Raw genomic sequence first — 12,853 nt, 5'->3', positions numbered from 1 at the left:
GAGAGAGAGAGAGAGAGAGAGAGAGAGACAGAGAGAGAGAGAGAGAGAGAGAGAGAGAGAGAGAGAGATTGAGCTGCGGTCTCGTTGCACGCTCATTGCTCGTGCTTACCGGCTAGAACCAAGCTCATGGTGTAGTGCGCAGCCATAAGCATGGGGTTGCGATACAAATTCTTGAAAGCCCTTCCGCTCAGAATGACGAGCTGAGTCCACAGGCTAGCTTTCTCGTATCCCTGCAATGATCTCTCTGGATCGCTGACATCTGGCAATGAAGCCGAGCCAGCCTCGTTCTCAAACGATCTGATCTCCTTTTGAAGCTCTTCAGACACGCTGCTCTTCGCATACGTATCCACTAATGCCGCCAAGCGAGGCGTGATCTGTGCTGTTGCCAATGGACGCGAACCAAGAGCGTTGCGGACCCCAGCTGCCAGCTTGCTGGTCTTGTGTCTGAGGGACTGCTTACCGTTGGACGGGTCGACGGTGGAGCCTGGTCTGGTGCGCAGCTCGGTGCTGGAACCAGCAGCAGCTTCCTCATCTGCAAAATCACCCGCACGCACGTCAGATAGCCCCGCGCTCGACAGAGGTCGAGAAACGCTTGTGCTTGCCTGTTGGCTGGGCTTCTCTGAAAGGCTCGCCTCGGCCGTCAAGTCGACGAGGTGGTCGCCGAGGTTGAAGCCAGTCGGACATCCGTGTCCAATACCCTCAAAGTAAGGCGCGCATGCCGACAGCGGGCCGGAGTACACCATCTTCCCCTTGGCGAGCAGGACGAGCTGGTCGAAGAGGGCGACAATGTTGGACCTTGGTTGATGAATGGTAAAGACGACCGTCCTGTTGTAGTTGCGGGCTAGCGTCACGAGACTCTCGACGACGTTGAAAGCATTGAAAGAGTCCAGCCCAGAAGTTGGCTCGTCGCAAAAGAGGATGCTTGGACTAGTGACCAATTCGCACGCTATCGACACTCTTCTCTTTTCTCCTCCGCTGATGCTGCGATGACCAGCCGAGCCCACGCGCGAGTCCTTGACACCTAAGAGTCCCAGCTCAGATATTGTCTCAAGCGTTCGGAATCGCTTGGCTTCGAGCGACATTTCGCGTGGCAGCCTCAGCAGAGCAGAGTACAGGACGGTCTCGTAGACGGTCAAGGTTGGCATAAGACAGTCTGCAGGAATATGATCGAGTCAGTGAAGCTCGACCGACAGGAGACCTGAGCGCGCACCTTCTTGATCGACAAAACCAACGACGCGCTTGTAGTCCGCACTGCTGATCCGGCGACCATTGACGAGCACGTCGCCATGAGTCGCTCCACGTTTGTTGCGATCTGCAAGAATGTCAAGGACTGCAACGAGAATACAGAGTGTGAGATTGTCATGCAGCTCAGCAGCAATGACAAACGCACTCACAAGTAGACTTGCCGGCGCCTGAAGCGCCGACAATAGCCATGACTTGGCCCGGTTTGACGCAGCCCGTGATCCCATCCAAGACTGTTCTCTCGCTGATGCTGTATCCCACGTTCTCAAAGTGAAGTGCGGCAGGCACGTGCTCCTTCAACAGTCTGTCCATCTCGTCCTCCGGCAACCTAACTTGAGATTCTTCATGCTTGTAGTGCCTGCCAAGGAACCAAAGCGCAATGGAGAAGCTGATGACAAGGACGATGGCAGCCGCTGCGCTGAAAGCCACCCAGAATACTGGTGGAGCATCAGGTAGCGGAGTGGCGTAGCCTGGTACTTGACTGTAGTGCACGCACTCTCCAGAGTCGCACGAGAGGAAAATGGCAGAGTCTCCGAATACGTCCGATATGAGTCTGCCCAGTGGGAGGGAGAGCACGACTGATCAATTGGCCATCGATGCGTTGGCGTGCGCCTCGATTCTGACACCACTCACTGGCTCATTCCCGGCTCCTCGAACGTACAGATCCGCTTCCCTTCCCTTCCGCTCCTGCACGTCATGCTAGCAGGTCCCTTGATCTCTTCCTGCAAAAAGTCGCCAATGTCCACGCTACCGCTTTCTCCGCACAGCATGCGTCCAGGTATGCACTCGCATCGAGCCTTTTTGCACTCGTGGCGAGTATTGTTGCTGGCGGGCGATCGGTCTAGCGTCTCTGTGCAGTCTTCCAAGCCGCAAAAGAAGGATTCCTTAGGTCCGATCCAGAACTGTGAAGGTGAGGTGTGATTGGAGTAAGTACAATCTGCGGGAGAAGCCAAGCTTTCATATGATCTCACCTGGAAATTGCAATCCTCCACATCCCTGTCCTCTTCTCTGCGCTGGCAGCTAAACGTCACCCTGGGCGGTCTACCGGGCAGCATGTCGGTGATCTTCTTGTTCGTCACTGCGCATTCCTGAAAGCTCTGGTTGATGGTGCTGCCGCCCGTGTAGCAAGTGGCATTCTCGCCCAACCTTTCGCCCCCTAATTTGAACTCGGCGCAAGGATTGACGCTACTCGCCGGCAGGGTCAGATTTGCGTCGCCGGGCGGAGGAACGCATACATTGCAGTTCAGACCAAAAAATCCAGGTGCGCATTCGCACATCTTTCCATTCTTGTCCTCTTCATCCTTTGGGAAGCGTCTATCGCCATCGATTGGAGATCCGCAGAGGGGGCTCAAGCAATCTTGTCCTCCAAAGCCTACAGGACATGTGCACTGACCATCATAGTCTCTGCAATCTCCAAATTGAGCGCAATTGAATTTGGGAAGCTTGCAATTGAAGCAGCTAGGCTCGGGGCAGGGTGGGCAGCTTGAAGGTCTCTTGTCTACGAGGCGAGAAGAGAAGGGATCTGAAGGTACATCCGAGGGATTGTAGAAACCCCAGACGGCTTGCTCGCTCATGGTTGCTCGCACGAGCGAGCAGCATAGGGCACCGAGGACCCCAAGGGCAAGAATACGCCTGCCTCTCATGGTGACTCGCGGACGCATCTTAAAGGATGAAGAGGTGAGATGAGGAGTTGGGGTGCTTCGATGCTGTTCACGAGACGCCACCGAGTGAGCGTGCTCATGCATGCATACATGTCATGGCACGGGGCCAATCTCATGTGATGCCCAACACGCATGCAGGCACCGAGCCGTGCGCGAGGTGAACCCGCGATCGCATTCTCGTTTCACGGGGGACGTATACCAATTCGCTGCACACGCAGATTACACAGCCCGTGCGCACGCGCAGTCAGAATCATAGCTCGGAGGCCCTCTGCGCACGCGGGGACGCACACTGTCCGAGCCGTGAGTGACGTTAGAGTGGCTGCCATAGCCGCAATTCCCTTCGCTCTCAACTCTCGCCACGACATGCTCCCATTTCAAGCTGGGAACAAGGGCCAGCATCGCTGGCGGCGAATATTGGGACCTTCGGCGTGTCGCTGCCTAATCATCCAGCTCCACTGCGAGGCACCGGGCGACGTCTCTGACAGTGCAATTGTGAAAGAGAGCGCATAGCAGGGTCCACTTGAGGTACCGCATCACGGGTTCTGATTACGAAAGCGTTCACCGGGTCCAATGCTGTGCGATGATTGGCTCCAGATGCGCGTACATGACAAAGACTTGGGCGAGAATGCACTCATCGAGCACCGGCTGGGCTCCTTGCGCAGAGCCATCGCAGGGTGACGTCGATGTTGGTCTGCACCTTGGATGAAATGGAGTAGCAAGATACTTCTCGATTCGCTATTGTTTCTAGGCGCCTGCAAACGAATGAATGTGCGAGATGGAGGATGAACAGACCGATCGCAGGTTCATGATGCTGCTAAGCAAAACTCACATGATCCTGATCACATCTTCCGCGCTCGCAGCCCCCTTGACGTCGTTCTTGGTAGCTAGCACAAGGAGCGGCAATCCAGCCAACATGGGTCTAGCGACAAGCGCATGCAGCTCCTCTGTAGCCACTTGCCAGCTGGTCGAAGGATCAGATGGGTCCGTCGTAGTCGCCCCGCCGGCGCCGCCGCTGCTCTGGACAGCACCTTCTCGAGGCAGAGGAACGGCGGAATCCACCACAAAGACGATGGCTGAAACACCTCGACAATATCTTTCCCACATGTTCCTAAACCTAGGCTGACCACTGTAAAGCGAGAGACGGGAGGGGGTCCGCAATCAGCAACCCGGAGCCTGAGAGCCGAAGCTCCAGCCTCTCTGCGCGTCGCCTAGCTCGCGCCTTACTCACCCAATGTCCCACACTTTGATGGTGGTGTTGCCAGACTGCACCTTGCGCATGTTGAAGCCTGAGTGGTTGCGCGGAATGTCAGATCAGCCTGCTCAGCACTTGCCCCACATCGGTGTGCTACTCACCGACAGTCGGGACCATCTCCGCGCTAAATTGCCCGCTCGCAAGCACATTGACCAGCGAAGTCTTTCCAGCCGCATTCAGTCCTACTACGCATATCTCTAGGTGTTTTGAAAAGAGCAAAGATCGAAGCCATTGCACGATGGATGCCAGAAGCGAGGCCATCGTGGCGTGCAATTGTATGCTTCGTGGCCCCTGAACCAGCGCGGATTGGGAAGCGGGTAAGCAGAGCTAATGCGTGATCCCTGCTGGTGCGATGCGGCAGCGGTCGCGAATGAGCGAGCGAGGAGAATTGATCTTGTTAACCTCAGTGTGCCTTCTTGGAGAATTCTATGAAACGTAAATCGTGGATGACAAGAATCGGCACGGATGGAAGGAGAGCAAAAAGAGACTTGAGGTACGAATGATGAGGTCGCGCTGCAAGCGACGCATACACGCACACGCCGGCCGCTTGTGGACGGAAGCAAACGCAACTGCGAATCGAACGCGGCGCGTGGGTGCGGTTTGAGATTTCCCGGATTTTTAGATTTCCATGCGCGCGCGTGTGCATGCCGTCCATCTCGATCCTCCATTCTTTCCACATTCATCATTCACCCGCCTTCCTCACCAATACACGAGGTCACGCCAGCGATGCCCACTGGTCACCCTATCACGCTACCACTGGTCTAGTCAAGCATTCCACATCGAAAAACGCCGCCCCCCTCCTCTCTTCCACACATACTTACCACGACGTCATGTCGACTTCACGCGAAGAAGGACGTCGAGCGGACAAGCATGCAGCAGCTCGCTCTCAAATGCTGTCCGAGTTCGAGCGTCAGAAAGCTGATCTGGCGGCCCAAGCGGAGAAGAATGCTAGAGGGGCGAACGAGAGATTTGTAGGAAACTCGGAAAGTATCGAAGAGTCCTTGAAGAAGCAGACTGTCGGTTTGGTCACTGCGGAGGATTTCAAGAGGAAGCGCGAAGAGCTGGAAGAGGAGAAGAGGAAGTTGAACGGCAAGGCGGCGGCGACGGGGTGAGCTCTTTGAAACAGTAGCGCTCAGGTACGCACAGCAGCGCACGCTCAGATTACCCTCTTCCTGCACAGCGCACCCGAGAAGAAGAAGAAGAAGGACAAAAAGCAACCAAAGGCTACGCTATCCTTTGCAGATGAAGACGAAGAGGACGCGGCTCCAGTGACGAAGAAGGTCAAGAGCGAAGCGGTCAAGGTCAGAACGAACCTCAAAAACCCCGGCGTGGACACTTCCTTCTTGCCGGATCGAGATCGAGAGCAGAGAGAGGCTGACGAGAGGGAAGCCCTCAGAAAGGAATGGCTGGCAAAGCAAGAGACGATGAAAAAGGAAGAGATTGAGATCACATACTCTTACTGGGACGGTAGTGGACATCGACGTACAGTCAAGGTGAGCTACTTGCGTTTTCAAAATTGTCCTCGATCCGCAGCTGAGCGATTCGCACACTACAGTGCCTCAAAGGAGATTCGGTCGCGCAATTCCTCGAAAAGTGCAGACAGCAATTCACCGAGTTGCGCACACAGTCTGTCGACAATCTAATGTACATTAAGGTGAGGCAGCGGGAAAGATTGCATCGCTATCACTTCACGCTGACATCGTTCTCTCCCATTCTCAGGAGGATTTGATTATCCCACACCACTACACCTTTTACGACTTCATCGTCAATAAGAGCAGAGGCAAGAGTGGACCACTGTTCAACTTCGACGTCCACGAAGACATTCGAATGATCTCAGATGCTCGTGTAGAGAAAGACGAGGTGCGTCACAAGACGATTCTCTACCAGCTTTTGGATTATCACCGCAAGCAAGCTTACATTCGCATCAGATCTCATCCACACTCCAACGCTCGTTCAGTCGCACGCTGGCAAAGTCGTCGAGAGGTCATGGTACAATCGTAACAAGCACATTTTTCCCGCCTCTCGCTGGGAGCAATTCGAGATGGGCAAAGATTATGGAAGGTGAGCTCGTATAAAACTTGGCGGTAACTGTCAACCCGGGTGCACAGCTGACCTGAGCGTCTGCTTTGCGAATAGCTACTCCATCGCCGATCGCTCTTGAACGCAATGACTCACCAGTGCGCAGTCGCCGGCGCCTCAATGTAAAATACACCACACATATCGTGCCTTTGCAAAGAGCATTGCAAATCCTTCAGGGGCTCTTCAGTCAGAATGGTGCTTTCACATTGGCGACGCATGGATCAGCCCGCAGATCGCGCCTCGAGCCGATGCTGATCCTGAGATCATGGGCCGCGACGACTATGGCAACCTGATGGGCGACCAGTCGCGAGGCCGGCCTTGCTCGCCGATCTTGATGGACAGTATCAACTTGCCTCAGGGTCCGAAAGGCGCGGTGCGTTGCGCTTCCTCCAGCATCTGTCAATCGAGACGGAATGTGGCAGAACATGTACCGCCTTCTTCCATGTCCTGCGCTGCTTGGCTGTCAAAATCTCGTGTAGAATGCCTCGAGGTTGGACTGCGTTCATAATCGTCTGGCCTTGTCACAGTCATGGCTTACCAAGCAGCCAAAGCCTGGCGTGCCCCAACGAAGCTGCTCGCTTCCCCTCCGACATCGAGATGGCTCACGTGGTATGCGGGAGGTATCTGCTACCTGCATCACATGTGCGACGATGCACACAGCGGCCCGCACCGCGGGGCTAAGCTGGGGCATGACCAGTCAGAGTCTAGGCAAGTCTTTCAGTCTCGACCGCGAGTCGAGAGCGAAATTGAGCTCGCACCAACAAGAATTGGCAAACATTCGCGATGGTTGTTGCACTGAAGACGGCTTACCTGTGACTCAGCTTGCCAGCGGGTGCGCATGATCACTAGAGTTCTTCGTGGTGGAGATCGAAAATGGGCATGCAATTATTTCAAGCAGAACCGGCGCAGGATCCAATAAGGTCGAGTGCCTATCAGAGCTGGTGAAGCGTACGCAACAGCAGCGATCTATGCTTGCCAATAGTCCAAGCTGGTGCTAGCCTGAAAGATTGCAAAGCTGCCTCGAGGTTTCCGCATCGAGCGTCGCAGCGGGCATCGAGCAGATTGAGCAGAGCGAAGCAGAGATGCTGTGGAACGCGCGCGAATATCCACTTGGACAAGGGCCATCTGCTCGCGATTGAGGATCCGCACGCAATACCCCCTCAGCAATGGCATTGAAGATCTCGAGCCATGCTTTTCTGGGTGACGTTCGAGATTGTTAAATCGAGGCGCGCGCATCAAAGTGCGCTAGACGGCCAGCTGCAAATTGTGAGCGCACAGTGCCACGGTGGTGCGAAGCGCCGAGTAGGCATGATGAGCGGCAAATTGTGCAAAAGCCTACAGAGAGGCTCGGATAGCTGCCACTCCTCCAGCCTTTTTTATCCTACAGAGCATAGGGACACCAGAATCAGCATCACAGCTCGACCAAAAGCCTACCATCACAAGCAGTCAGAGTCTGCATCACTCACGCTCTCCTGATCTCTCCTGCCGTCTTCTGCCAGGGATTTCCGCGCTTGTCCACGACCATGCTTTCCACATCGTCTCCGTGCGACTCTACCAATCTTTGAAGCCAACTCCTCTCTAGCATGGATTGATGCCGGGGTACCGGTCGTGCTGTAGCTGCGAGCGCTTCCAGAGCTGATGGAGCAGTAGGGACGTCGGGTGCATGAGGACGTCAGCTGTCGCCCGTGCACACAAAGAGCCCTCGAAGGTAGCTCACACTCGACGACCTTTGTCTTGGCAGACGCGCCTTGAGCGGCCTCGGGCAAGGGCCGCAAGGCTTCCTGACTTCCGCCGGCCAGATCGTCCACCTCTTCGCTCGTGCTTCTCTGGTCCTCATCCTCATCCTCATTACCGTCTTCATCGTCGTCCGTCTGCGCTCTCCTCGCATACATGCGCTCATCCATCTGCACCTCTTCATGTCCAAATGTATCAAGTGGTCTGCCCCAAGGCGTCTCTTCGTCCTCTTCTTCACCCTCTACAATCTGCGCATTGCCATCCGCATCGCGTGTAATGCGTCCCATACCCTTTCTGACCACTGGGGCGGCGCTGGAGCTTTGTGCCCCAAAGGTCCGACTGGAGCTGCTCGAATCATTGATGCTCAGAGGCAGTCCCTTGAGCGATTCTGCGCCTCCACTATCGCGCAGTCGCAAATCAGACAACAAGCCTAGCTTCGCAAAGCTGTCAACAGCAGAGCGCAAGGTGGTCAAATTGATTTTGATCAGCGAAGCTGTTTCTCGGTCAGGCCTTGGTGCCTACAAGCGCACTCACTTTTGTCTGGGCGTAAGCTTCTTGTCCCAATTCTCCCTGAGCACGTCTGGACCTTTGATGGCGGGCGCTCGATGCAGTCTCTTCTTCATGTTCCTCTTTGCGTTCTGGGAGGCTCCGTTCGAGTTGCCCGAACGCGACTTTCTGCGCTGACGAGGTTTCGCCATCGTGTATCGTTTTATCTTATAGGCAGAAAGAGTGCGGTGGTATCGAAGCGGTAGCGAAGACTTGACTCGATCGGGCGTTGGTGCGGGTTTGGTCACGAAGGAAGCCAGGAAGAGGGCACGGGAACCAAGCCGCTGAAATGCGGTGCAGCAAAAATTCCACGAGCGTCACGCGCGGCTCAAAGTTTCTCGGCCGATATGGTCGCTATACGCGCCCAGACGGAAGCGCAACACACGAATCAGAGACGCATCGACGAGCGGGCGAGCTCGCCAAGTAGCACAGAATCACGCATGCTTTGCGAGAGCATCATACAGGCAAGCATCGCCGAGGAAGGGCTGGAGCGTCGGGCAGCGATCTCTGACTGCCAAACTATCGGACTGCTGCCCACAGCAAACGTCGAGCTTGCGAGATGGTGCTGCTCTTGCGCGTCATGGAGCGTTGACGCGGAAGCTCAAACCCTTGCAATTTGCAGGATAGCCATACGCAGTGTGAGTGGGTCCTTCTGTGCGGAAGTGAATTTTGTACACCTCTGATCGTGCCCGCCTACCAGCCTCGAGCGCTTCTTAGCGGCCGCGACCCCAAAAAGTGATGAGGACGCGGATTCAGTATCTCGAATGTGAATGTGCTGCAACAGAGCCGCGCAGTGCTGCACTGGTGCTCAATCCTCATCGCGGTGCGATATTGAGTGGGTGGTCTGCCGAGCGATGCTTCAAATCATGTTTCACCTTCGTACGACAAGCAAGCCACACCATTGCTGCAACGCGGAGTGATCGTCACAAAGTTTACACAGGCTTGGTACATCGTATCATTTGTTCAGAGCACTGTAAATTTCCGTCGCGTTACACATCGTGACATTTGGCTCGCGAGGTTGCTCGTGAAAGCGCGCTGACCACAAGAAAAGTCGAAGCGGGAAAGTTTTGTCCTTATCATATCATCTCTGTGGAAAGGGGCGTGGACAATCAGCTACGGTTACCATCGCCGGCTTATTCCAATGTCAACTCACAGCACAGGAACTTGTAAACTTTGATGTAGAAGGGCTGAGCAGCGGCCTCCTCGCGCTCAGCTCTCAGTACCTGAACGGGAACGGGGTCCCGACGGCCGGTGGACAAGTCGATTTCATCGATGCGGACGACACGAGACTTGGTGACCACCTTGCAGACCAGGTAGCAAACAATGACGACAGGGAACGCCAAGTAGGACTGGAAGAAGTCCGATGCTCTGCCTCCTGGGGTGTCCGAAGGAGAAATCGGCCACGCCGCCTTGACGGCTTGGAAGATGAGGACGAGAATGTTGAACACTGATGGGGGACATGAAGGTAAGTTGCTGCCGTGACAATGTGGCTGAATTCCCGATCCAACTCACGGAAGCCGAACCAACTACCGTAAACGCCTGTAGGCGTCGTCCATGGAAGCTCTTCGAGCGTGTGACCGGCGCGAGCCCATGCTGAGCGGAAACGAATGTGTGCGAGACAGATCGATCCCCAAGAGAAGATGGAAGACAGACCCGAGAGGGCAAGCAACCAGTTGAAGGTGGTGTTGTTGGCATCATCACCAGCGTACACGAGGAAGGCGAGTGCTCCGAAGATAAGGCTGACGGCAACGGCTGGGAGAGGACGTCCCTCGCGGTCAATGTATCTGAAGACCTTGGGAGCTTGACCGCTCTAGAAGGGTGAGGGGAGGGGGGAACGTCAGCGAGCAGCGCGATCACCGCCGGACTGCTTCCACGCACCTGAGCGAGACCGCACAGAGTGCGCGAGGCTCCGAATACGGCGGAGTTACCGACAGACAAGACGGAGATCAGAATGACGGCGTTCATGACGGAGGGAAGTCCACGGATTCCTGCATCTTCGATGGCAATGACGAAAGGAGAGGCACGAGCATCGTACGAGGTGGCGCCAGAGGTGAGTCTTTCCTCAGTGTAGGGCACGATCAGTCCAATGAGGAACAGGGTGACGACGTAGAAGACCAGAATTCTCCAGAAGATTTGCTTGCACGCTTTGGGAACCTCTTTGCGGGGGTTTGACGTCTCAGCAGCGGCAAGCCCGACCAGCTCCGTGCCGGCAAAAGCGAACGCGGCAGTGACGAAAATGGAGCAGAATCCTTGGAAGCCATTGGCGAATGCGCCTGGGTTGTGCCAAGTTTCTGCACCGCGGTATCGGCCATCGGGGGCACCTCCGGCAGTGATCACAGCTCCAAGGATGATGAAGCCAAGAACGGCCAAAATCTTGATTGATGAAGCGAAGAACTCCCACTCTCCGTAGCCGCGAACGCCGAACAGGTTGATAATGATAATCGCGATCATGAAGATCATGATGTACACTCCGGCTGGCACATGACTGTATGTCGGATCCCAGTATTGAAGGACGATCGAGGCAGCAACAAGTTCGAGAGGGAGCACAACGAACCATTGAGCCCAGTAATTCTGCAGGTACGCATTAGTGAATGGAAGGGAGAGCGGGTGGAGATATTCCACAGTAATGTCAGCGTCGCGTCGCGCTGTGATGAAGCGCCAAATGCAACACTCACCCAACCCATAGCGAAGCCCCAAGCGGGCTCAATGAAGCGGGTAGAGTAAGCCGAAAAAGATCCTGCGACTGGGAAAGTTGTAGCCATTTCACCGAGAGCCATGACGACGGTGAAGAGCATGGCACCAATGAGCAAAAAGTCGATGAGGAGGAAACCGGGACCACCGTTGGCGAGCGCGCCTCCGGAACCAATGAAAAGACCAGTGCCGATTGAACCACCAAAGGCGATCACTGCAGAAAAGGTGGCGTCAGAGTCAGCTGTCGAATTTCAGGAAAGAGGCATTCCATAGCTCGGGGAACAGCAGCCCTCGAGCATCATGAGACGCGCCTCCTTTGGGCGTGCACGATACTCACTCTGCATGTGTCGACCCGTGAGATTCCTCTTGAGTCCGGACTCATCGGAGGTGAGGATAGCACCGCCCTCTGGGGTCATGTGGACACGTTGGACGTTGGCATACTCAGGGCTGCCATAATCGTTGACGCCATTGCCAGAGCCGACGCTAGCCTTTTCGTCCGTGACGACTTGGCCAGTGTGCTTGTCGGCGACTGCAGGGCCTTGCGGCTCCAGGCCAAAGCCAGGAGTCTCTGGCTTGAAGCTATCGAGGAAATTTTTGAAAGCACCCATGTTGAGCGAAAATGGGGAGGGGGGGGGCAATGTCGCTTGTAAGGCGAGGAGGGTCCTGAAGGGGGCGGAGGGAAAGGCTTAAGGACGTGGTATGGGCAGTCTTTATAAACCGAAGGGCAGGTATATGCTCCTATCGCAGCGATATCAGCAGCCCATACACGCGCCGCCGCCGCGAGAAGAAGCCGCCACCCGCGGAGGCACGTCAACCTCTCCCCACACAGCGCGGGCGCAGGGCTAATTTTGTACCACCATCTCGTCGGTACCTACAACAGATGAGGTGCCACAAGCACTTATCGACGATCAACCTCCAGCTCTATACGAGCCTGCAAAACACGGGCAAATCGCCGTGGACCTAGCCTTGGCCTGCATGTTCAGCTCTACGACGAGGAGCGCGACTCCAGCAGCACACATGCAGAGCCTAGAGCGCTCGATAATTGCTGTTAGCGCGCCCGTTCGACGAGGCTTTCTGCGTCGGCGAGTGCAGGGCTTGCATGAGTGGCGAGGACCTGCATCGAGGAACATGGTCTGGATTTGCGAAGACGTGCAGTCAAGAGATTAGCACCTTATGGCTCTGCACCAGTCCATGAGTCGCACTGGGCAGAGCGTGCGCGGAAGAAGTGAGTCTCAGACATTGCAGCGCTCTACCAGCAGCAAGCCAAGACTAATAATGCTTGCGCCTTACGGAACGCGCTCTAAGCACGATAAGATACCATGGCACCATACCACTCTAGCAGCTCGTCTTCTCTCCAAGACGATCCACCGCACCGCATGTGCGGCCCAGTGCCGGTGGTTCGCGCGAGATGTAGTCCGCGGTCAACTGCGTCCGCCGCTCCGTTGCTTTCGCAGTCCGACGAGAGTTGATGACCTTCGCTGCAACGGGACTGTCACAGAAGCGCGGGAAGCCTGACGAGCGTGAGATACTGTTGCAGAACACGCGGAGAGATATCGGTGGCGGGTGTTCATTCGGAGCGCAACTTTGCGCAGCCATCCGGAAAGTGGTCGGCCCTCGCGACGAGGAGGGATGATAAGCATCAAGTTCG

The 12,853-nt window shown here is 55.6% G+C and overlaps 5 protein-coding genes across 5 annotated transcripts in view; 1 reads left to right on the top strand and 4 right to left on the bottom strand.

Annotated features, from left to right (window-relative positions):
* Window positions 1-2,938, bottom strand: part of IE81DRAFT_119342 (hypothetical protein) — a 3,995-nt gene extending 1,057 nt beyond the window's left edge. The window contains exons 1-5 of the mRNA XM_025510170.1: window positions 2,214-2,938; window positions 1,876-2,144; window positions 1,395-1,795; window positions 1,211-1,330; window positions 110-1,153 (exon numbers count right to left, since the gene is read on the bottom strand). Coding sequence (XP_025369861.1) covers window positions 110-1,153; window positions 1,211-1,330; window positions 1,395-1,795; window positions 1,876-2,144; window positions 2,214-2,903 — 2,524 coding nt within the window. The 5' untranslated portion in view covers window positions 2,904-2,938. The remainder of the gene's footprint in view (window positions 1-109; window positions 1,154-1,210; window positions 1,331-1,394; window positions 1,796-1,875; window positions 2,145-2,213) is intronic.
* A 229-nt stretch (window positions 2,939-3,167) lies between these two features.
* On the bottom strand, window positions 3,168-4,707 carry IE81DRAFT_366442 (P-loop containing nucleoside triphosphate hydrolase protein). The gene is made up of 4 exons (XM_025517010.1): window positions 4,257-4,707; window positions 4,132-4,189; window positions 3,733-4,029; window positions 3,168-3,655 (listed from the first exon to the last, which is right to left on the bottom strand). Exons 1-4 carry the CDS (start codon window positions 4,414-4,416, stop codon window positions 3,535-3,537), a joined length of 636 nt encoding a protein of 211 aa, XP_025369860.1. The 5' UTR covers window positions 4,417-4,707; the 3' UTR covers window positions 3,168-3,534.
* A 278-nt stretch (window positions 4,708-4,985) lies between these two features.
* On the top strand, window positions 4,986-6,316 carry IE81DRAFT_334433 (XAP5-domain-containing protein; the record flags this gene model as incomplete). The annotated part of the gene is made up of 6 exons (XM_025515410.1): window positions 4,986-5,263; window positions 5,336-5,648; window positions 5,711-5,809; window positions 5,875-6,015; window positions 6,113-6,216; window positions 6,292-6,316. The coding sequence occupies 6 exons, from the start codon at window positions 4,986-4,988 to the stop codon at window positions 6,314-6,316; spliced, it is 960 nt and encodes a 319-aa protein (XP_025369859.1).
* A 794-nt stretch (window positions 6,317-7,110) lies between these two features.
* IE81DRAFT_323258 (hypothetical protein) lies at window positions 7,111-8,756 on the bottom strand. The gene is made up of 4 exons (XM_025513881.1): window positions 8,503-8,756; window positions 7,952-8,412; window positions 7,701-7,869; window positions 7,111-7,615 (listed from the first exon to the last, which is right to left on the bottom strand). Exons 1-4 carry the CDS (start codon window positions 8,664-8,666, stop codon window positions 7,570-7,572), a joined length of 840 nt encoding a protein of 279 aa, XP_025369858.1. The 5' UTR covers window positions 8,667-8,756; the 3' UTR covers window positions 7,111-7,569.
* A 729-nt stretch (window positions 8,757-9,485) lies between these two features.
* On the bottom strand, window positions 9,486-12,192 carry IE81DRAFT_337326 (amino acid permease). The gene is made up of 6 exons (XM_025515503.1): window positions 11,543-12,192; window positions 11,190-11,419; window positions 10,393-11,085; window positions 10,027-10,324; window positions 9,668-9,961; window positions 9,486-9,601 (listed from the first exon to the last, which is right to left on the bottom strand). Coding segments are annotated over exons 1-6 (1,788 nt in total). The 5' UTR covers window positions 11,814-12,192; the 3' UTR covers window positions 9,486-9,599.
* Window positions 12,193-12,853: the final 661 nt, after the last annotated feature.

The sequence above is a fragment of the Ceraceosorus guamensis genome (genome assembly GCF_003144195.1).
Source record: "Ceraceosorus guamensis strain MCA 4658 unplaced genomic scaffold IE81scaffold_27, whole genome shotgun sequence".
Classification (NCBI taxonomy): Eukaryota; Fungi; Basidiomycota; class Exobasidiomycetes; order Ceraceosorales; family Ceraceosoraceae; genus Ceraceosorus; species Ceraceosorus guamensis.
This window is presented reverse-complemented; position numbering and strand designations above follow the sequence as displayed.